This window comes from Anomalospiza imberbis, chromosome 7 (assembly GCF_031753505.1).
Source record: "Anomalospiza imberbis isolate Cuckoo-Finch-1a 21T00152 chromosome 7, ASM3175350v1, whole genome shotgun sequence".
Classification (NCBI taxonomy): domain Eukaryota; kingdom Metazoa; phylum Chordata; class Aves; order Passeriformes; family Viduidae; genus Anomalospiza; species Anomalospiza imberbis.
The window spans coordinates 346,409-369,741 of NC_089687.1; the positions used below are offsets into that span (position 1 = coordinate 346,409).

Below are 23,333 nucleotides of genomic sequence, written 5' to 3' on the forward strand. Positions count from 1 at the left end.
GACATCACCATGCTCAGCTGAGCTATACAAAGCCCCAGGATCAGACACACAGGTGAGCACTGAAGTATCTGTAGGTGAGACATGCACACACCTTGCTGTCATAATCTGAGGTGTTCACACAGGTGTGGATCACATAGAGCAGCGAATCGACCAGTCCTTCGCAGGACCTCATCTGCTTTCGTGCCTCTTCCCCAGCGGAGCTCAGGTTCCTGAAAGTTGGAACGACAAAGGAACACGGTGTATGCAAGGACAGACAGACAATCACTTATTACACAGTCTGCAGAACGTTTTTATGCAGCTGATTAGTAATTGGTTAGCAACTCTTAGTGACTAACTTGGTAATTTTCATATTTTTTTATTAGGAAAAAAAGGACAATTGGAAAAGCTGTCTTACATGATGTAACTCTGTAATTTATAGACTAAAACAATTCCTTTGTCTTTAAAATTACAATACAAGAAAGACCTGCTGGAAAACATGATTGCTCTTTAAAAGGGAGTATTCTAGAAGAGCAAATACCTCAGGCATCCTGTTGTATTACGCAGAACAAGGGAAGTCTGAAATTTAATTTTATGATCGTCATCAAAGGAGGAGCTGTTCCATCCCGAGTGGGGCACTATCACAGTGTTTGTCAGCGTGGACAGAGCATCTCTAATGATTGTCATCTTCACAGCATCACATGAAGACAAGTTCCAGAGAACCCCTTAGAAGAAATTTCCAGAGCAGAAAAGTCAGCAGAAACTTGGCAAACAAACATGAAGCAACACTGACAACTTAAAAGACATTACTTTAAATATGTGATGTGATTCTAGAGGAGGCAGAATGTGGAGAGACATCATCCAAAGAGGAGGAAAACAAGGTGAACAAAGTGAATAGTGGAGGAGGGCATGGCTTTGGTTTAGGTTTTTTCCCAATGATAAGGATGGTCTGCTCTGACATTCCTGCTGCCTCGCACCATATACCAGGAATGTCAGGTACTGAGGAGCAGAGCTGAACATACAAGAAGGGATGAAAAAGTCCCATGGAAACTTTCTTCCTGGGAACAACAGCAACAAGTACAGAGCATGTCCCATCCATCCATCCATCCATCCATCCATCCATCAGCCACACGGAACTGCTACCCATCTTTTATCCTCAGGCAGAAATCCCTAGTCCTCTGCCTGGCAAAGTCTCCATACATGACATTCAGATACAGAAGTATGAAATCTGATGTAAATTATCAGCAGAACTGTATATACAAATAACTTGCTGAACACAGCATTGAATCTTCTTTTTTATCATGAAACACAGCTGAAATACTTTTTCAGAAGAAGTCATCCTTGATTATAATTCAGATTAAATACCATTAACATAGTTTGGATCCATCTTATGAATTCTGCAAGATCTTATTTAAAACTGTTGTCAAGAAAAGATAAAAAAGCCCGTAATAAAACAAATGTTCAGAATCAATAAAGAAATACCTGCTGTGTATGCAGGAGACTCATATGAGGGAAAATTCACCCTAAGTAGAGCTTTAGTGCAACTACCTCAGCATCCACTTTTCCCAATGACTCTATACTCTGTGCTGTTTTAACTGATCAAGATAAGTGTCCAGAAAAATACCTTGCATTATGGCTCTCTGCTAATTTCCCTTCCAAGCTTACCTGTCACCAGCTCTTTGACCTCGGCATCGACTGACTTCCTCAGCAGCCGCAGAAGGGCAGGTATCCCTCCCACGTTCTTCATGGCTATTTTGTTCTCATCAGTGGACTTTCCGTAAACAAGGTTCCTCAATGCACCACAGGCGTTCTTCTGAACCTCCAGGACTCTGTGATCCAGGAGATCCACCAGGTGCTTGATGCCTCCTAGCCTACAGACCTGGAAAGTGGAATGTCAGGACCATCAGCACCCACTGATCTCACCCACCTCGCTCCACAGATGTTAAAGGCTTTTGTTTTTATGAGAACAGTACTTCCCATTCTATTTCCAGAAGAAACAGCTGCTGAACTTTATTGACTTGATTGCTACATGGGACTGAACCTCTCCCTCCACCCACTGCAATGGCTGAAGGTCGTTTTCAGACACTTGCTGTGTTCAGAGAATTGTTATTGCATCAGTTTTGTTTCCAGTTTTAAAAGTAATTTCCTATAGCCCAGAATATCTTTTTAGAGAATATTGGAAATAAGAGCTGTGGAAATATCACTGTGATGGTCACCAGATCATCAAAACTACTTTTCATCTCCCAGCAACAGTGAATTACGTGGGCTATCTTCTTACAAAAGTTGCACCAACATTTTATTAACATAAATAAAATTTATACTGAAAATAACACCTAGCACACACACACATACCATGCAAATGAAAAGGCAAATTCCCTCAAATCAACAGCTCACAGCCGCTTCGCAAAAACAGCAGGTCTTCGAAGGCAAAGTTGCAAGAGATTTCAATAATAATCTGAATGTTCACTCACATGTATTCTACCCCACGTCACAGTGGCATAAACAGTTTCCTCCATGTTTCTCTAGGGTTAAGCTCCTTTCCTTTGCCTGGCAGCTCACTCATTCCCTATTTTGCCTTAAAACACCTTGATAAAAACCAGTGAAAGCGCTCCAGAGCTCCTGGTTGCTCTAGTCTCCAGTCACCAACAGGTTACACACAGCCAGGCTCTGGCAAACCTACTTTAGAGCTCTGCTGGATGACACAACTCTAAGGTAAAAGATTTCCATAGAATTTCCATGCAGCTCTTATGACAGGAAGAATCTGAGTGTGTATAATTACAACCCCCAGGCACTTCAGTATTAGCACAGGAACACAGGAGGGTCACAAATACTGTGTCATGATGAAAAAAAAAGGGAAGAGGCAAGAGGCCTGGTTTTCCTGGTACTGGTGCCCTGGAAGAGCAGCACAAGCAGCACCTACCTCTGTTTTCACCTTGTTATCCCCAAAGCAGAGGTGCTGCAGATAGGCAGCTGCGTTGGCCTGCACCGACGGGAACTGGTGCTGGAGCATGTGAATGACCTCAGGCAGCTCTGGATCTCGCCACGCAAACTCCCTTCAGTGGAGAGCACACGGAGAGAAGGCATTACTCACAAAGGATGGGGATTTACTAAGGACAAGTACTGGAGCATCGGAACGGCTTTCCAACAATTCCGTTTTGTTCTGGAGTAAGAGGGCTAGAAGGAAACCCAGGTATAATGGGATAGCAGTGGGTCACATCACCTTTTAGTCTTCCAACTGGAAAAGGACACTATATCCAGTGTGCTTCAGTTGGCTTATGGACCACACAAATAATCACCAAAGTAATACCAACCCAAACATTTCAACCTACAAAAAATCTCCCAAAAGTTAAATACATAATGCAAAATATACCCCCTCAACAGTGCTGCTTAGGGGCATTATTTCTGCACAACATTTTTCTTTCAGTGCTTAATGTTCTCCCTAGGCAGAAGCCAATTATACCTCAACAAAACCTGCACATCCTGAAGTGTTATTGTCAGGATCAGATGCAGGATGTTTGCTTGATTTGAATTATTCAGGGATTGTAAATTTAAAATCATTAAATAATATCTCCTTCATTAAACCACAATGATTTTGTGCAGACCAGTCCTGGAAAAGTCATGAAACATGCCCACTTTGCAGATTTAGAAACACAGTAATTAATATTTGCTGTGCCATTTGCCTTCCATAAAAGAGAACTGGCTGGGGAATAAAGTAGTGTCTTAACTTTTCCCAGGCTCAAAAATCCAAGTAACCAAAAAACTAAAACAAACCCAAAACCAAACCCCCAAAACAATCAATCAATCAATCAAACAAATCAACCAACCATCCACCCCACCAAAAATCCCAAAAAGCCAAAAACCAAAATAACTGAAAAAAAAGAACAAAGTATGTTCCAAGAACAACAGCTGGGAAGCTGTTCCAAGACTACTGTTGGCCTGGCCATTCAGGTCTTGCCAGGACCCCCAGTCACACGAAGGGGAAGCTCAGGTCTGTGCCCACTTTGAACTGCTCAACAGTTCAGAGGTTTATTTTTCCATACTGATGATAGGAAAACCCTAGGGGAATCTGGCTTTCTAGTAAAACTAGTCGCTCTCACTCATTCCAGAGTGGTGCCTCCTAACAGCCCACTCTGAGGTGTGTAACATGCTCCCCTGCCACAGCCTGATATGCACATCAGAAACTGGAACAGATTAAATGTAAGGTAAAAGCTATTCCTCTGTAACAAACTAAGAAGGTGCATCAGCAGTGAGAACTGAGTCAGAGTTTCTTTAAAGTTCCCTGCTATGAATGGGAAGCATCCCTGCTATAAGTAACTCTTCTTGCCACCATACCGGAGCAGGCAGCCTCCAAGCTTTACTACCTAGAGCTAAGATTATCCTATTAACATCACTTGGACGAATGCACCATTCAATTAAATGAAACTACCTCTGTCTCTTGATATCTATTAAAAAATTAAGTATATCAATTTCCACTAATAAACAGAATAACCAAATCCATTAAGCAACCTTTTCATTGCTGAGATGACAGGACTGGCCCAGACTAGATAACTGCCTGGTGCTGTGAGCCTGCTGTAGATGGGAGCAGGGGAATGCAGCAAAAAGCTCCAGTCTCAGCATCGCTGCTTGAGGTTTCCTTGGCGCCCAACACGTCTCTAGGACAGCCCTGGAGGCAGGGCTCAGCCCAGCTCCTCCAGGATGAGCTGGTTTCTCAGTGAACCAGCAATCTGAGGAGGGACTGAAATTCCTACTAATTCCAAATCCACACCGAATATACACATAAGTCCTTCCAAGATGTGCACGGCCTGGGCTTTGATACTCCCAGGTTAAACACAAGGTTTTAGCGCACAGTGTCTAGAGTAAATGACAACAGCGATACTACGCTTGTCACAGGCTCACACTGTGCACAGACACCTGCAACATCAAACCAGTAATTATTGCAGAAATATGTGTGTTCACTTTCAAAATGGAACATTTATAAATAGTTTTAACAGTCAAATCACAACAAAGTTGTGTTCCCTGTAATAACTTCTCCATAAAAACAAGCACAAAGGAAAAATGTAATAACAAAACGCATAACAGCTGTTTTTTCTCACTGCAAGAAGCAGCCTGTGTTACTGTTCAGCGGTAAAGGTGGAGATGTGCGTGTTTCAGCGAGCCGGGCAGACGGGCCCAGCGCCGCAGGCGCGAGGCCAGGCTGTGCCCTGGCTGCGGCCGTGGGCCCTGGCGGGGACTTGCCTGGGGTCCTTGTGGATGCTGTCGATGGAGGGCGAGCGCGTGGTGCCGCCGTCGGGCGCGGGGTGCAGGCGGCCGTAGCCGGGCTCGGGCAGCCGGAACGGCACCGCCCGCAGCGGCTCCGCCAGCGCGGCCGCCGTGGGCAGCCCGTAGGTGTTTCTTTGGTATGTGAGGGTGCTGCGCTGGCTGGAGGATCGCTGCAGGTTACCCATGCCTAGGATAAAACAGTGTCAAAACCAACCAGGTAACAAGGGCCTGCTGAAGAGAAGGGGCGACGCCTACTTAACAGTGCAAGCAAAAAAACCCATCAGTCTTGAAAATGTCTGCTGTGCTCCATGTTGCAAGCTGATGTCAGATTTCATGGAGCAATTCCTCAGTGTCCCATGGAAATGGAGAGGTTAGTTTACAGAATGAAAGGTTTGGTGGAATCAGACTTGTGCCTCAGCTTCCCTCAACAAGTATTTAAAGTAGGAAATGCATCCCATGCCAACAAGCAGAAATCTGGGTGCAAAGTTTATATTGTTCATATGATATTTTGCTTTTCCTAACTACACGTACACTTTCCCTGACAAAAGATAACACGTGGATAGCTGAGCAGTTTGGGAACAAGAACATGCATCTTCCTATCTGAACAGAGCTGTTGTGGTGGCTCTTGTTCTTCCAAGGAAAGTGGTATTAAGTAGACAATGAAACAAAGAATTCCAGTTTCTAGTTATATTTCTTCATTGGCACATCCTGACAAACTCCATTTATTCTAGGCTGTGGAAGGCAGGAGAATTGCAAAAACTGGTTCCTCCTTCAGCACTATTCTCTTGGTATTGCATTTACATTAGCAAACATTAAAAAGGCATTTTCAAGTGTGTGAAAACATGGCATATGAATCGGACAGTTCTCTATAAATACTTCTAGAGAGTTACTTAACTAAATCACTCTAATATTTTGAGAGTTTTTGGAACCACTATACAAATGATTAATCAGCCTTAAAGAACAAACTGCATTGCAACATGCATTACATTTCTCTCTACACAAAATAAATCCTAATACTAATCTAATGCCTATGCTCTTCATAATACATGAGTGCCACTCCTGTGAGATACTAGAGGAATATTTCGGTTTCAATAGACAACCCTCAGCTGTAGCATTTACCATTATGCTTTGTTGAGAAGTTTGGTAAAACAGTATTTTTACCGTGAAAGATGCAGTAGGGAATTTTAGTGGAAAGCTCTTGTTTTTCTGTATTGATGAATGAAAAAAACCATGAACCAACTCAATTCTTAAGAGAGAGATGCACAGAGAATGCAAGAGAGGAAGCAATAAATTCTGTGTGTCATGCATACACTTATCTGGGATGTACCCGTGCATGTGCTATCAAACAGAAAGCACTCTGACCCCAGGCTGACAGTGATGCATAGCCCCAAGCATTCCCTGCAAACATCACAAGAGCCTTTTAATTCCTGCAGGTTATTTTAAGTCCTTCAAACCTAGCTTGTGTCTCCATTAATTGATACCCTCTAGCTGTTCCGTGTGCACTGGCATTCCGTGTGTCCCCCCTGCTCCCCACGCCCCGTGCCCCGGAGCAGCCGGCTCGGACGGAGCCGGGGCCGTCACCCACCGGAGCCGGTGCGGAACAGGGCGGCCTGGGAGCCGTGGTGCAGCTCGATGGTGCCGTGGTTGGGGCTGCGGTACACGGGGCTGTAGAACGTCCTGCCCTCGTAGATGGGCGTGATGTGCATGTCCGGGGACACCGCCGAGCGCAGCTCCTGCCCCAGCTGGCTGTGCTGGCTCGCGTACGAACTCCTCAGGCCTGCAACCAAGCACAGGGACACGCTGACGTGGCCCGTCTTCAGCAAACCAACAGAGCTGTCAGGATTGAATCTTTCTTCCTTTAGCCAAGAAAAGGTGTTGTTTAAACCTACCAGTTACAAAGACTTATTCATTACATTTTTTCCATTATTAAAAGGTCCATGCTGAAAGGCTCGCTGACAAAGCAGCATTTCCTTGACCAAAAGTTTTGTCCATCCACTAACAACTTGAAATTTCCTGACTTAATTTTTTTGGTACCATTTGTAGTCTAAACCACAGAGAATAAAAGCTGAGTTAGCATGCACGGCGCACAGATTCAGCAATAACAAGGTAAGTATGGACCTGACAGAAATTCTGTCATAACAGAGGGCACAGCCTAAAGGGGTTGTAATCCCGAAACCGAAACAGTCCGTAGCAGTAAGAGCAAACATCTGCTTGATAGTGGCAGCAGAAATGTAAGCATATGGAGAAAAATCTTTAAAAAGGTTTAAATAGCCCATGATGTGAGTAAATATAAATAACTATGCTGCAGCTGGATTAGTATTTTTCACCTTGCTATATATTTAATATTTCATATAAGATGTATACAACTTTGTTAACTTCGACAAAGTATACAGATGCATACAACTGTATACACAGATGTATACAACTGTGTCGACTACCACTGCAGGCACTAAAGCTTTGGCAGTTATCAAAGCAGCAGAATATGTGAAATGAGCTATGCAAGGATGATGAAATGATGGAGATTACAGAACAGCTTCAAAAGTACAATGGAGTAGTGATGTGTAACCAAATGTATCCTTCATCTGTGTATTCTGCCCCCTCAAAACCCCAGACCTACTCTGCCACAGTGTCTGCAAGGAAAGCTTTGGGCCATCACTAAGAAAACACGTCTACAGATGGTGAGAACAGAAGGACTTGAGCAGGCAAAGAGGGCAGCAGGGCCTTTCCCATCAAACTCATTCCCAACCCCTTATCAAACTGGCATATTATTAATTCTGGCAAACAGAGGTGAGGGAGAAGACATCTTTTACTGAGGAATGAGAGCATTTTGGAGTTTCCTGCACTATAATGGTTCAAAAGAAAAATTACCATCTATTTCAAAGGGCACATGGTCTAAATGGAAAATCGCCTTGTCTGTGCTCATTCAGATGAAGGTCAGAACAAAATCAGTAACACACAAAATTTAAAATGTAAAGTAACTGCACGCTAACAAGAACTACCTCTCAGATGAATAGATTCTACCTTTTAGGGCTCTATTTTGAGCTAGTATTAAAAGGGTTAACCTATATTTGACTTGAAATATTAAATAGTCTAGAAATATCAGTTGAAAAAAACCCTAATATTCAGTGGTAATAAGTTATATATTGTAGGAAAGAACTAGACATAAAATTAGTTCCAGGCTAGTATGCTTTACTTTATGTTTAGCTTGCACACACATTTAAGTGTACTTTATTTCTGAAAACGCTGACATGCTTCTGTAAGACTTAGAATTTCATTTAGCAACTTAAATCATAGGATTTGATTCAATGTATGGCCAGCAATTAATAATAATAAAGCCAGTATTCATGAGGAACTTGCGATTGACACATCAGGGTTTACAACTGACCTGATACTAGCACTGCAATTGTGCCCCAGTGCTACAGCGTTTCATCCACAGCAGCAGGACTGCATTCTGGGTTTTCTACCGCTGTGGTCTGTGCCCGTTACTCACCCGTGAGGCTATCTGGCCGTGGGGGGACCATTCTCTCATAGATATCGTACTGCTGTCCGTACTGTTCCATGTCATGAATTGTCCTCTGCAGCGTTGTCCCCAGGTGCTGTGGAACTGCCGTCATGCCAGAGCGCTTCGGGGAAGAGGATCCCAGCTGAGTTTGGGACGGAGAAGCCACTCTGGCTTGCACATCAGTAAGGGCAAGAGGAGAGCCGACTCTGCCTGCTGTCTGGTACGGGGCAGCGCCGCTGCCGGGGTTTGCCTGCCGGGAGGTGAGCGAGCCGACGCGGCGCACGGCCGAGGGGGAGGCAGGTCTGTGCGCGGCGTACGGGGAGCCCGCCCGCTGCACGGGCAGGGTGGTGGATGAGTACGCGTGGGAGGGCAAGGATCTCTGCTCAGCAACGCTGGGAGAGCCATACCCGCTGCCCAGAGATGTCCGCAGCGACCCCCGCGACGGGGACATGCTCGTGCTGACCATGTAGGAGGGAGACTGTGCTCTGGATGGCACCGAACTGACCCGTCTCATCACACGATTGGTAGCGGTGTTTGCTGAAGGCTGTTGAAAATCAAAAACATTTATGAGCTTTCTCATTTAGGTCACAGAGTGGATATTGTTCTCCTGTAAGATGGAGAAGTCTGCAGGAAATGCACACAACTTCATGGTATATACAGGCAGCTGGAGTGTACCTTTTACCCTAAACCTAATTCCTCCACGTTTCCCTGTAACTTTTTTCTAACCAATGCTTCTTAATATATAAAATGACAATTTAACATAAAAAACCCACCCGCTTCTCATTCTCATTTGGCTTGCTATGTTAATCTTCACTTATGTTAATCTTCCTTCCTCACTGCTCAACCACTCTGGAAACTCAGGAACAGTAATGCAAAGAGTTCTGGTATAATCCAGAAATATTCTAACATTTACTGTCTTACTATCATTCCATTTCCTGAAAAAGGAGGAAAAAGCTAGAAACCATAGAATGCACAGGAATACAAGTAGCATCTTCCTTTAAGAACTATGCTTACATACAGGCTGACTTCTTGGAAGGTTTTCCCCCATTTCACAATGAATTTTGAGTGAGTGATACTTTTCTTGATATGATAATAGCAGAGTACTGTGGAGTCAGGAGTGCTACTTCACTTCAGCTCCTGTGAATGACCCAGATCACATGTGCTGATCCCAGCAAAGGAGTCTCTGCAGCAAGCCATTCTTGCTTTGTAACCAATGAAAGCATCAAACAAAAACTGATTTTGTGACATTAAATCCAGCCCATACAAAGCGGGGCCCAGCTATACAGCTGCTGTCTCTAAACCCTGTTGGCGCCCGTGCACAGCCAGAGGTGCACAGTGCACTGGTCAGAGTACCTGGACTGACGTCTGCCCCTCGGCGCGCGAGCTCCTCACCACATCATGGTTATTGAGGGGTCCACCAAGGGAATGCTGCTGCCTGATCTCTGACTTGTTCAAGTTTTGGCTGTTATGGAAACTGCTTATTTCCTGGTAACCACTGTCAGAATAAGAATTCATTTGTGTTGAACTTCTTGAGTTACCTATGGACCCTGTAAATATGAAGCCAGCATAAGAAAAAAATCATCTAACAAATTCAGCAAATATTATATAACTTTATTATTTGTTGTATTCAGAACTGTATTATGGTTTTTATACTGTCAACACAGAAATATATTCTAATATTTAAAATGCACACAACAGACCCTCACTTTCATGGAGAGATGTCTGCTCTGGTGAGTAGAGAGTCCCTTGCTCTGCTTCTGTCCTAATATCATAGGCATTGGTGTGAACACCCTCTGACACCTGGGGTTTGCTTACACTGGTGGGCGGAGGATCTGAAAGAATAAATTATTTAGATAAATCCAGTGTTTCATATGCAAGTTTCCTGAAACCTCAGTAATGATCATTTTCTCATGCATACTAATGAAGGACTTACACCAAACAGAATCAGTTTACTGACAGACAGGTATCATCTCCCAAACACAATGAACAGAATGTTAATATAAATCTCTGAGAATTTTGTTACCTGTAAGTTTTGATGTAGCTCTACAAATCTAATTTTTCATATATATGTTCCAACCCATTTTAATGAAAAATTAATTGATTATCTAGTACACTCTGAAGAATAGAAATACTGTGCAACTGTGCTGCAGTGCCCAGTGGATAGCTACCCTTGTCTTAAGGGCCTGTAATCAATACCTCCAGATGTAAAAGGCTGTGCTGAATTTTATCCCTGTTTGTGTGCTATGAACAGTAGTTGCTGCAAATTTCTACACATTTTTTTACTTGGTAAACTAATATCTAAATATTTGCCTCTTAAGCTAACTTCAGTTCCAAGAATGTCAGCTGACCTGCACAGACAAATGACAGTGTTGTAAGGAAAGGCAAAAGAGGCACAGCAATGCTCTTATGAAGAAAGGAAAAAGTGAAAGAGTCTGGAAAAAAAGGACAAAGATGAGGATACTGAATCAACATTATTTAAACAGAAATATTAAGCATCCAGCTATCATATTAAGCAGGCAGCAGAGATGCAGTACAGAACACAGAACAGTTCAGATTGGAAAAGCCCTCTGAGACCACTGAGCCCAGCTGTTCCCCACTGTCCCATGATCCCAAAGCGACACATCTACACAGATTTTAAATCCCTCCAGGGATGGGGACCCCACCCTGCCCTGGGCAGCTGTGCCAGGGCTGGATAGCCCTTCCATGAAGAATTTTCCCTAATGTCCAAGCTAAACCTCTCTGAGGAAGCAGAGTAGACAACGGAGGTCATATTTAAAGGTAACACCTGAAATGTAAATTCTTGCTGCAGAAATCCATGAAAGAGCCTGGGTCAAATCCAGTGGAATGTGGCAAGAAGCACCAGCCCAGTGCCAAGGACTGCTTGGTGCCAGAAGCTGTGGGCTCTGGGCAGTGATGGCTGATGCACAGAAATACTCTGGCTTTTACCAGTGGCTGCACACAAAATGCTGGTGTCTCACCACCTGCATAACGAGCCATAAGGATCGTTCATACTAAAAATGTTACTCAGCAATTGCTATTATGAAGAACACTTGAACACTAGTCAGATTTTTTAAAAAACAATAAATCCTAGAAATCCTAGGCAGTCAGCAGTTATTTACCAGTAGTACACTCTTAGGTCAAAACTAGCTTGTAAAATTTGAGGCTAGTTATTTTACTAGAATAGCAGTGTTATGACCAAGTGTAATTAAGATTTAATAAGAAGTGTTACTACACTTCCATTAGTTTAATCATCAGTGTGCCTAGAAATGATCCAGAGAACCAGCAGTGCCAGAACTGACTTCACAGCCTGTTACACCAGCTCAACACCAGATGGAAACAGCCACCAGTGGGTGTTCCATGTTCTTCGGAATAAAACACTTGGAGGACTTGGACATTTACATTAGGATTACATCCAACTGCAATACTTTAATCTTCAATCTTTTTGTTTATCTAATACAAGGCCCTATTATCTCAGTTACTGGATATTACATGATACTAAATCAATGTCAAACTGACAATCAGTTTGGGGAGAGACACAAGAAGAATAAGGTTCAATTGTGCTGTTCAGTGCAGATGTTCCCAGGACAGAGGTTCGAGCCCAATCTCGCTCCCATCACACACTGCCCACCAGGCCAAAGCCTTCATAGGGCTAAAAAGTAAAGATTGTTTAGGCTGTTTAACAAAGGCAAGAATGCACAATAAAATGAATTGTTTTCTTTCTATCTGACAGCACTACCATAAAACAGGAGGAATGCCCTGAATAAAATAATACCCTTCTTATAAATGGCTGATCTAATATTCTATTTATAAGCATCTGCGAAACAACATCACTTTATATTTCTGTGAAAAATTCTGTATAATTCTACCGATGCAGAAAGCGATTACACCTACAGTCACATCTTATCATCCAGTGATGCTTTTGACATAAACCACTACCTACAGTCACAGAAAAAGTGATTTAAGGCAGTGGTTTAAACCACCTTTAACTTCAGTATTTTCAGATTACAGTTCATAACGCAGTTAGTGACACTTCTACAAAACAGATTCATGGTGAATTGGGGAATAAAAACTTATAATCAAACCACAATCACAGCATAAATGTAAACAGGAAATGAAATGTAGATCAGGAACTTCTAAGCAAGAAATAGTTTGGTTTTTTTTCCAACATGCCCACTTCTGAGCAATTACTTCAGGAATGGCTACTTTGAATCTAGAGATGTGCACAATACACATCTAGGTTTGCATTAACACATAGAGCATTGAAACAGAAGTAGAATTTGTGGCCATATGTCAAGTGACTGCTTAGCGGGGAGATGCACATGAGATTTCTAAAGAAAAATACACAAATGTGAAGGGAGAATTAAAGAACAAAATAAAAACATGAGCTGTATGAAAGAAGAAAGGAAAAGGAAAAGGAAAAGGAAAAGGAAAAGGAAAAGGAAAAGGAAAAGGAAAAGGAGAAAGAAAGAAACAAACTAATAGAAGGTCAAGGAGAAAAGTGAGTAAGTTATGGGAAAATCAGAAGAGGAAATAAAGCAGTGGAATGCAACTGGCCAAAATAAATAAGTAAAAAAACACCTGAGAGCTCACAGTAGGAATCTGAACCAGTTGTGAAATGTCATTGGGAAATTATAGAGCAAGAGGAAACAATGTGATTTTAAAAATTGCCAACAAACAAAACCCACAAATCCAACATTCACATTGGAAAAATATGTAAGACTTGTTTCTCAGTTATTTGAAAAAACAAATTTGATTTTTATTTAAAAGCACTGCTGAAAGAATACCTGAAAAGCACCACCATGACTAGCAAAAGTTAAATGGCAGTGCAAGTAGGCTGTTGAGAATGTTAGCTTTAAAATAAAGGAAAAAAGCTAATATGTGCCTCACCTCAGCTGCAGCAACAGAAACCATGAAAATACAATTATGCACAAGTTTAAGAGCTTAACCTCCAAATAAAACAAAACCCAGGAATGGCATATAAAGTAATCCCAATGATGGTAATTATGAAAACGCTTGACTGAGCACGCAGCAGCAGGCAGGGTCCCCGTGCAGCAGCCACACAGCACCCTGCTCGAGTGGGACAGGAAGGCTCTGCAGAACGGGGTTCATGCAACTCTCACCCTACAATGCCAGCTGCTCCGGGATCGCACCGGGCCGTTTAGGCCAGCATGACAAGAGCACACAGTCACCCAGCACACCAAGTGACGTGCAGGAGCCCCTGTCCGTGCCTGTCCTGCAGTGGCTCCTGCACGTCCCCCCATCACTCCAGAGCCTGTGGAGTTCAGAGAGCGACTCCGCAATGTCAAACATCAACTGATGCACAAACCTGTCGGAGCTCTGTGCTCTGGCTGTCAGGGCCAGGAGGGATTATTCCAACAGACCAGGGAATGCCACCTTGAAGATACAGTCCTACCCTCTCCCCCAGTATAACCAGGAGCAGATGTGGCAGTACAAGAAAAATGCTTATTTTGAAAAGAAAGTTCACACTGTCTCAAGATACAAAAGTAGAAAAAGCACTCTCAGAAAAACCTCCACTTATTAGATATTTTCTCAGTTAAGTAAGAATATCTGTAAAAAGAAAAAAAAAAAGAGTTTTCAAGCTTAAAACATGCAGTATTTTTTCATGCTCCTTACCTGCCAAGGGGAAGACTCACAAGTAAATTTTAGTTAATTGCCAGGAAGACCCAATACATGACAAGCCTTGTGTTAGAGTCACAGCTCACAGAGAAATGCAAAAGCACAGAAAGACACAAGAAAAGTACTTGCAACTACCTATGAGCTCAAGCACCTTTTACAGTGACATAGAGAACACATATGTCCCATGTGTGACAAAGAAAACATCAATGTCATACTTTAGAAAAGACACTAGGAAAAGATATGTAGCATTGCTGCTTAATGTTCCATTTGTGTCAAAAAAGCAATGAATGCCAAGAAAATAAATCTACTTGGGCTTAAAGCAAATTGAAGATAAAGCATAATACCTGAGGATCTCCAAGGAAATGACTTCTCAGTAGAGCTGCAGAAAGAAAAAAAATTATCACACAAATGAACCATGTTGTCAGTTTGGACTTTTTATTTTATTTTTAATTAATCATAGAAACCTTTACAAAACCCCCCAGCAGATAAAACTTAAATAGTCCATGTAAGTACCACTCTTCAGTGCTTTACACCTGACAAGCAAACCATTGGCCATTGAGTTCAATTTTTTATGAGTCCATGGGAATTATTCACTGCAACTTCCTGTACGTCACAGCACCAGGCACCGCAACCTGTCTGCAGCAGGACAGGTGAGAGCACGACTTACAACACAAACTCCTGTTTAAGGTGCTGTTGTGTCCACGACAGCCCACACCAGTGTGTGCCACCAGCAGCACTGCACAACCAGCGTGCACAGCCCACAGACACCTGTGTAGCACCAGCACCAAACATTTTGTTTGGACAGCAGCAGTCACTCCTTGTGGCAGGGTCCAGGTTTGGGGATCACCACTCGAGAGCATCTGGCTTCTACATGTAAAGCAGTTCAAAAATCATAGGTCTGTTTCTGTTCATTTTTTCCACTGTTTTTTTCAGTTTCCAGTTTTCCAGAGAGAATTCTGATCCTCTGTACAGAACAAGTCCAACCACCTGACACACAGAGCTCCAACTCTGAGAGTGAGGAGGTGACGACGTCACACGGTCCAGGTTAGCAAGATGCCTTCAGAGCCAACTACTGCACAGACCAAGCAAGTGTCTGATACCAGTGTAAAACCCAAGCTTCTCCTGCATTTTTCCAATGCTGATTTTTTATCAAATTATCTTCACCCTTTTGTCCCTCCACTGTGCTTTCCTGTGTTCACAGTAGTACTGATGCAGACAAATGCAGAATTCATCCATGTCTTATTAACATTAGTCAAAATATTTTTATGGGAAAATGTATTTTCTAGCTCTAAATATAAAATATCAAACTTTGAATAACACATCTTTTTTTTTTGCAGTGATTATAAGCTACTGTTTTCCAAACAAAAAAATCTTCAAAGGAAAAACAGGCAAGTCCATCAGATTTGATTGTGTCTAAATATCAGCTTGAGACTGAGATTTTGGGTAAGATGTAGCAATTTCTAACTGACTTTCATTTTACTTCTTTCTACCACAGCTACTGATTACAAAAAACTAGCTCAGGCACATGAACAGCATGAGATACATCTTTTCTAAAATGAAAACAACTATTTAGGAGCCTTTTTGGAAACAAATACTTGTCCAGAAGAGTGCTAAAGATACATGCTAGCACAAACTGAACTAGAGTTACAATGAGACTTCAAGTAAAAGGAGAACTCCAACGCAGACTTCATGTGTCTGAGAGTCAACCTCTGGCCTCAGAATTCTCATGCTACCTGAATACCAAGTTTTCCACTCTTTCCCTTTTGCTCTGCTCTTGAAACCTTTAGGAAACTCAGTTCCTTACACTGAGGCAACATGGCTCTGTGTTGCTGGCAATGGTAACGCACACTGAATGCACACAAGTACTTTATTGTCACACACGCAAGGCTGTAACCCAGAGCACATCCCTGCCCAACATCTGACTACTTGACCTTCCTTTACAGGTACAGAACGTAGGAATGAAAAAGGCTGCTCTGACCGTGGGTCACAGGAAGACAGCACTTCATCAACATTTCAACTGGTTAAGCATTTAACTTGACTCTCATTAAATAATTTTGGCACAAGTCTAGCAACATTGCCTACTGATATCATAATCTGATTTTGTCACCTAGCAGGTGCAATGTTTAGAAAACAGCAAATCTGTCAGCTTTGAGCAGTAACTCCAGTGCATTTCATCCCAGCGTTTAAAAGCCTCTGTGGTGACACACTGCAGGGCCCATGCCGAGCTGTTGCTAGAGTTAGTCACAATGCTGTCTCTTCCTGACAGCAGCCTGTAATATATCCAAAGAGAGCCCACATGTGGCAAGCTGCACTTTGGAAAATGTTAATTTAGCCCACTACTATCCTTGAAAAAGAATTAGGTTAGTAGAGTAGAAATGCAGAAATATTCCTCTATCACAAATATCATAACAGCTTGGTATGATGTACGGTTTTCAATTAGAGAAGATAGAGACAAATATGACAGTAACAGAAATATTTGGTAGCTGGAGATGGAGCATGCATACAAAATGTGCTGAAATCCATTTATGCCTTCTTTTTTTTTTACTCTTTTAATGGTTTTCCTCACTAGTATTTTTAAGGATTTGGATTAGTTTGTTTGGTTTTTTCCATTTGAGATTGTGATTAATTTGATTTTTTGTTGTTTGTTTATTTTTAGTTTTGCCTCTTTCTTAATTTCACACATTTTCCTTGCCATTTCACTGGTTTACTTCAAAGCTATCTTAGATACAAAATTGAACAAGCTACCAATCTGGAAAAAGTAAAAATCTGATAAATGGAAAAGCTTTTGCATGAAAACATTTAGAGACAAAACTCACTAAGGGTCACCAGCACTGCTTTACATTTTCATGTGGCAGCTCGCAAACACTTTGAGTTTCCAGGTTAGAACAGGGGCCAGCAGCTCTCTCAGTGAAATGGCTCTGCCACTCTGATAAGGCAGATGGGGCTGGTGGAGGTCCCAGCTAGGTCTCAGCCCACACCTGTGTACAGCACAGCAGGCCTTCAGGAACAACACTGACACTTGGGGGGTTGCAGATTTCTGATTTTGTTAAGCACAATTGTGACCTCCAGTTCCTAGACTGGACAAGTCAATTCCCAGTGCATCTTTTGCTGGTATTGCACAACATGAAACAGTTTAAACCTATTATCTCTGCAAGTACTCCATAAGGTGAAAAGTATTTCTCATTTAAACAGCACTACTTGAGAGAAAAGCAGTGATTTCTGTCGCCTACCTTCCTGCTTGGCTCTACTGCTGCTGTCATCAAGAAAAGGCAACAGATGAAAAAATTAAGTACTATTTATTAAATATTTATAAATTGTGAAAAGCTGTAAAAAGCTAAAAATATAATTCTGTAAAAAATGTGTGTACTTCACACATATTCCTGTAGTATTTCAGTTCCCTACGTGGCTACGCCCCCGCCGTTGGAATACATCTGTGCTGTGAGGTGGCAGCAGCAAAGGGCTGTTCCCGGCGAGCCAGGCGCGCTGCCCACAGAGCTGCCAGCCACACTCCAGTACCCTACAGACTGAATGTGCCCTTTTACTTGTCCTTTAGCTTCCATTTGAAATATCTACATCAGCAACACATTTACAGCTACATGCACTATATAGAAAACTTTGTGTAACCTTAAATGCTTAGTATAGGGGGATCTCTCTAATAAAATGCCATGTACTAAACTCCATAAACTTGTATTACACCTTAGAAGCAACTGGAAACCATGAAAATCAATATTTTGCTTTTCTTGTTGAGACAGGTAAGCAGACACTTTCACAAATATTTTAAGTAAATGAGGTAATTTTCACTCTTCAACCTTTCTAACAGCTATCTTCTTGAATTCACCAATATAACTGATTCTTCTACCCACTCAGCAAGACCCTGTACCAGGAACCTAAGCAATCCTATGCTCCCCCCCAAACAAATTAACCAGCACTGCCACCAAAAACAGGTAGTCCTGGGACTTGCTGGCTGTTTCCAGGTGTCCCTGGAAACCAAGAATTCTCCAGGTGTGAATTCAGAAAGTGGCTGGAATACACTGTAATCATTAGAAAGGCCTCCTGAAACTGTCCCATAACTCTTTACAATAAATCTGCATTTTTTTAATCCTTCAGATATTAATAGAGGTGAATAGCTATCAGTGAAAATATACGTATAGAGGACATAAGCACCACTAAAAAGCCTTTAACTTATGGGACAAATGAAAGTAAAGTCATCAGGACCTGTACCTTGTGCTGGCGATACTTGGTGACTCTGCTCCAAGCCTACATCTCTCTAGCTGATTAGCCACAATTTGCCTTTCCACTTCCAGTTCTCTGGTAAGTCTTTGAAATTGAAGCTCCTGAAATTTCAAAATAAAAAGAAAAGCATTCTTGGTGTTAAAAAATGGGTGTGGATTAACTCTGAAACAATCACTGATTCATCACAGTTGTGTGTTTGACTCTTCCTTAGGTGAATAAACTATAAAAGTGGAAATTAAATGGGTCTTTAAATCAGTGATTCATGCAAATATTGATTAATTACCTGTTACAGAAAGATAAACATGTTTAAGCATTCTTGGGATTTCTCACTCCTGTAATTAAAATTTTTGTGTCTTCTTACATTACCATAGTCTAACAAAATCAGTGCCTATAAAGTCAGTCTTCAATTTAATCTATAAACAAGGAAACCGGAAAATATCCTAACCTTTCCAATCACAAACCTTCAAATCCTAAGCTATCCTACATTCTGACTGTGGTTGGAAACTTAAGATTTATAACTTCAAACTGGGTGAGTGTAGACATATGCTATTTCACCTTTTCTGAGTTCAGTGTTTTTATATCTCTTGGACAAGGGTACGAAACTTTTCAGCCTTTTTAAGAGGCTTTTGGAATGCAACACTGCAAGGGTGATGTGGGAAATTCCAGTGCTGCACAGAACGGGTGTTACTGAAATCTGGAACCATTTTCTAAAGCTCTCTGAAATCCAGACTACGTCACATCAAAGGATATTGAGGATGTTTTTCTCCTCAGTTAGCTTCTACTGACCAGAGGGTTCAATTGAGCAATGGCATTATTTTCTAAGTGTTACTGTAAACCCTCTGAAGTTTAGGTAAAGCATCTAAAAAGAGATTAACACCAATATTTAGTAATCAGATGAAGCACCAAACAAGTCTTATCTAGAGGTCAAGTGCAAGACAGAGCACTCATTTGCTGTGAAAGCTCAAATGGCTGAGGAGGTTTCTCCCGCGTGAGACTCATGTTACGGTCCTGCCCAGCAGCTGTATGGAGCCAGGGATATCAGCTCCTGCAGACCGCTCCTTCACACCCCACATCACACGGAATGGGGCGGAACACTTCCCTTACACCAACCACTCTCCACTCCTGCCCTTCCAGAGGATACATGCAATTGTGGACACGTCCAAACCCTTCTGATAACTCCCTAACCAAACTGAAAAAACACCCTAACATCCCCAGTTTTGGCCAGAAAAAGTGGGTTTGCATCCAGGACATGTTTCCTGTTCCTTACTATTAAACCAATATTTAAACAGTGATGTCATGGATGCAAACTGCAAATTTGAACCTATTGTTATTTACTGATCTTTTAATTAGATGAATAAAATTAAACATGCTAGCCATTAACTGCTTCCGTTCAACCAATCTGTATTAATGTCCCCTTCCATTACAGATAGAGGCATTAATGAACACATTATTCTAGAAAATGTCTTGCTGCATAACATCTCAAGTAATAAATTGCCATTTAAATAAAAATCCCTGTTTTTTGCTCCACACTACAAAAATTCAAAGGCAGTTAAAACAGAAGAACTATATTTCTATTCTTCTTGAGAGTAATTCTTGAGAGAAGAGGTGAATGATGTAAGTGAACAACAGAGCAATACATTTTACTTCATTTATTTAAGCTACATTTAAAAGCAAAACTCACTTGTATTCTATCAGAAAAACTGAGATAAGGAGAAATAGGAGAAAAAGCCACCAAGCCTCATTTGGCCACTTCAGAGACTCTTGCACTGCTGAGCTGCGAACAACACCATCAGCTGTCTATTTACATTGTTCCTCACTTTCTCTTGGCGTTGACCAGAAAGCCACAAACTGCACAGTGCACTGAACAGCAGAGCAGTAAGAGGCCTGCAACTCATCTGCCAGTTTTAAATCACGCTGATGCTTAGGAAGATCCAATGTGCTTTTGCAAGAGTAAGAATAGTAAGAAAAAAAAAATCCTGCTCTATTTTCTAGTCTGAGTACATTCTGGCATGCCCAGCCTGGGAGTCCAATGAAGCAGCCGTTTGCAAACTTTGAAACCATGAGTGCTGACTTGTGTATGTGCCTTCTTAAATTTGAGATCTGCAGCAGGTGCTATGTATTAAATACCTGCATAAATACACAAGATGGATAGTTTTAAAGCTATCGTCTTTTTTACAGCTGGAATACCTCATGCTTTAAAACATTTTTTTAAACTTAAATCATATTATTATTATTGTCATTATTATAGAAAACTAAGTCCTAGCCAGCTCTAGATTGATCACCTTTCTAGTTTATGCTTCCTTATAATGAAATTTTATACCGTTCTGAGTGCACATTGGACATACCCCCACAATGGCTATCTATCAGACAGCACAGTAGGTCTGGCAGGAATCTATCAGAATTTGTTTCTCTCTCCAGCTTCTCTGGGAGCAGTGGGAGAGCTCACTTCTTGAACAGGATGCTCCCTGCACAGAGCTCTGCCCTGGGCACAAATCACAACTCACTGACTCCTACAGCACTGCCTACTGACAAAATGGAATGGCAGGGCTCAATTACAACTCTTAATAAGCTTAATAGCATTCGCAGCAGAACATCTATGTGGCAAGCACATAGTAAAATCATAGACATAAAATTACAGAACACACTGCCATACTGCATCCCAAGGAGCAAACAAACCTTCTTAGACAGACACACTACACTGGCTCAGCCAGAACTACTTTTATTCAAAATTATTCAACATACACTGAGGGAAAAAAAAGTAACCTGTAATTCTTTAAACCTCTTTAGCAGCAACTACTTAATCACCTTATCAAACTGCAGGTTTTATGTTCATAACCTAAAATTCCACTCCAAAGCCACAGGCCATAATTCTTAATACGAAACTGCAATAAAAGTTTTAAGCACAATTTCAGCTCCGGATCAGGAAGAGCACACACACGGGGCAAGAAAGCAGCTCACTTTGGAAAGCAGTTGTACCAACTGCAGGCAGACAGGCTGCCGTGAGTGAAAACCAGAGCCCAGAACATTTTAGAGCTGTCTAATCTCCTTTTGGAGGCTGAAGCTTTTTTTGGAGGAGGGTTAAACCCTGTGTTGGTGTTGCAGTGTTTACACCAGGTGACCAACTGCTCTTCCTTGGCAAGCTCTGCCCAGCAGGAATCTCATTTGGGATGACATTTCACTGCACCAAAGTACAGGCAAGACCAGTTACACTAACCTCAGCAGCTGAATCTTCTTTCTATGTAAAAGCTCACTGTCTCTGAGAGGCTGGTGGCTCCAGGGCAAGTGACAACCACCACTGTGCTGGGCTCTTGCCAGCAAATATTTGAAAACAAGTAAGTAATGGGAATGCTGTTTGCACAATTGACCATGAAGACAGCCATTCTCCTGTTGCAGGCGTTGGATAATAAAAAGAGGTTTAGGGGCAATTCTGTGCCTTCTATCTGCATCCTATCATGATAACATGTTGCAGGTTCACCTTTTTCATTCATGTTAACGAGGAACTTTTATCCCTCAGTAACACAGATGAGAATGAGAAATCTACATTCACCACACTGAAAGATAAAAATTACTTTCTTCCCGTCCTGTTGTGATTTGAGGACCTATGGAAAAACACAGACAACTTCAAACAAAGAGTGGGCCAGGTTTTCTAGTGACAGCTCCGCAAGAATCAGTAGCAATTGCACAAACAATGAAGAGAAGTCACAGATTCCTTTTGAATGGTTCATGCCTGGCTAGCCAGACCCAGACTGGGCAGCTGGACATCATAGGGAGACAATGCCTCCAACAAACAAAGGCATCTCTTGCAGCTTCTTGACTTGACCAGTTCTCAGTGGCTGCTGTGGCAGAAGACTGGGCTAGGATGGGCTGACACTCTCAGTTGCCACAACACTGGGATATGCTCAATTGTTTCAAATGCCAGATGTCACTGTCTATGAAATATTATGAAGGTAACTGTAAGCTGAACTATGAAAGGGTTTCTAATCACAAAAGTGTTGTCTGTTGAACAATTGAGCTGAGCCTCTTTCATTAGCTCAAGTTACTCATCTAAGAAAGCATAGCCTGCATTTGAGAGGAATATTTTTACCTTTTGTTTACTATTTCTTATTCAATTGTAATTCTTATTCAATTTACAATTTCTTATTCAATTCAATCTTATAATTATATAAGAATAATTTCTTATTCTGCACTGTGGTTCAGTGCAGAACCACACAACTTCCATCACCCATGAAAGTTCACACATGGTACAGAAAGTAGTACAGAAAAGGCTATTATATTTTGGATATTTTCATGATACAAATGTGCGACAAAGAAGAGGACAAACAAAACAGAAGTTGATTTGTAACTTCCTTTATGTTAACCTCTTGCACTCATCTATGTGAAGTTCTCTGCTCCCACCTGCCATAATTCAGAGCTAGATCAAGCAACTGACTACTTAAACCCACACTGAATACTGTATTTTCCAAAATGGATGTCATACCATAGTGACCCAATATTTAAATTCTCTACCAGAATCTATTGCAGAAAAAGCCTGTACTTCTAACTAACCATATTAGAGCAACTTTAATATTTTCTGTAAAAATTCAGTTTACTCACGCACACAACTGCATTTGCATGCTTTCAGTATCTCAGTATCTTCCAAAACAGAAGACAAAAGATAAAAAATTGGACAGTGTAGAGAGAATCACAGATTACAGGATGTGAGATGACACAGCTACAATTACTGGCC

The 23,333-nt window shown here is 41.7% G+C and overlaps 1 protein-coding gene across 10 annotated transcripts in view; it reads right to left on the minus strand.

Annotated features, from left to right (window-relative positions):
- PKP4 (plakophilin 4) overlaps positions 1 to 23,333 on the minus strand; it is a 70,232-nt gene that overhangs the window by 12,862 nt on the left and 34,037 nt on the right. For 2 of the 10 annotated variants that reach the window (XM_068195045.1, XM_068195044.1), the window contains exons 3-13: positions 18,596 to 18,708; positions 14,719 to 14,753; positions 10,444 to 10,569; positions 10,091 to 10,284; positions 8,726 to 9,281; positions 6,821 to 7,012; positions 5,208 to 5,422; positions 2,897 to 3,025; positions 1,642 to 1,855; positions 518 to 701; positions 92 to 209 (exon numbers count right to left, since the gene is read on the minus strand). In XM_068195045.1, the coding sequence (XP_068051146.1) occupies positions 92 to 209; positions 518 to 701; positions 1,642 to 1,855; positions 2,897 to 3,025; positions 5,208 to 5,422; positions 6,821 to 7,012; positions 8,726 to 9,281; positions 10,091 to 10,284; positions 10,444 to 10,569; positions 14,719 to 14,753; positions 18,596 to 18,708 (2,076 nt within the window). Of the gene's footprint in view, positions 1 to 91; positions 210 to 517; positions 702 to 1,641; positions 1,856 to 2,896; positions 3,030 to 5,207; positions 5,423 to 6,820; positions 7,013 to 8,725; positions 9,282 to 10,090; positions 10,285 to 10,437; positions 10,570 to 14,718; positions 14,754 to 18,595; positions 18,709 to 23,333 lie in introns of all 10 variants that reach the window. The other 8 variants (XM_068195043.1, XM_068195041.1, XM_068195046.1 and 5 more) reach the window with 6 other exon arrangements.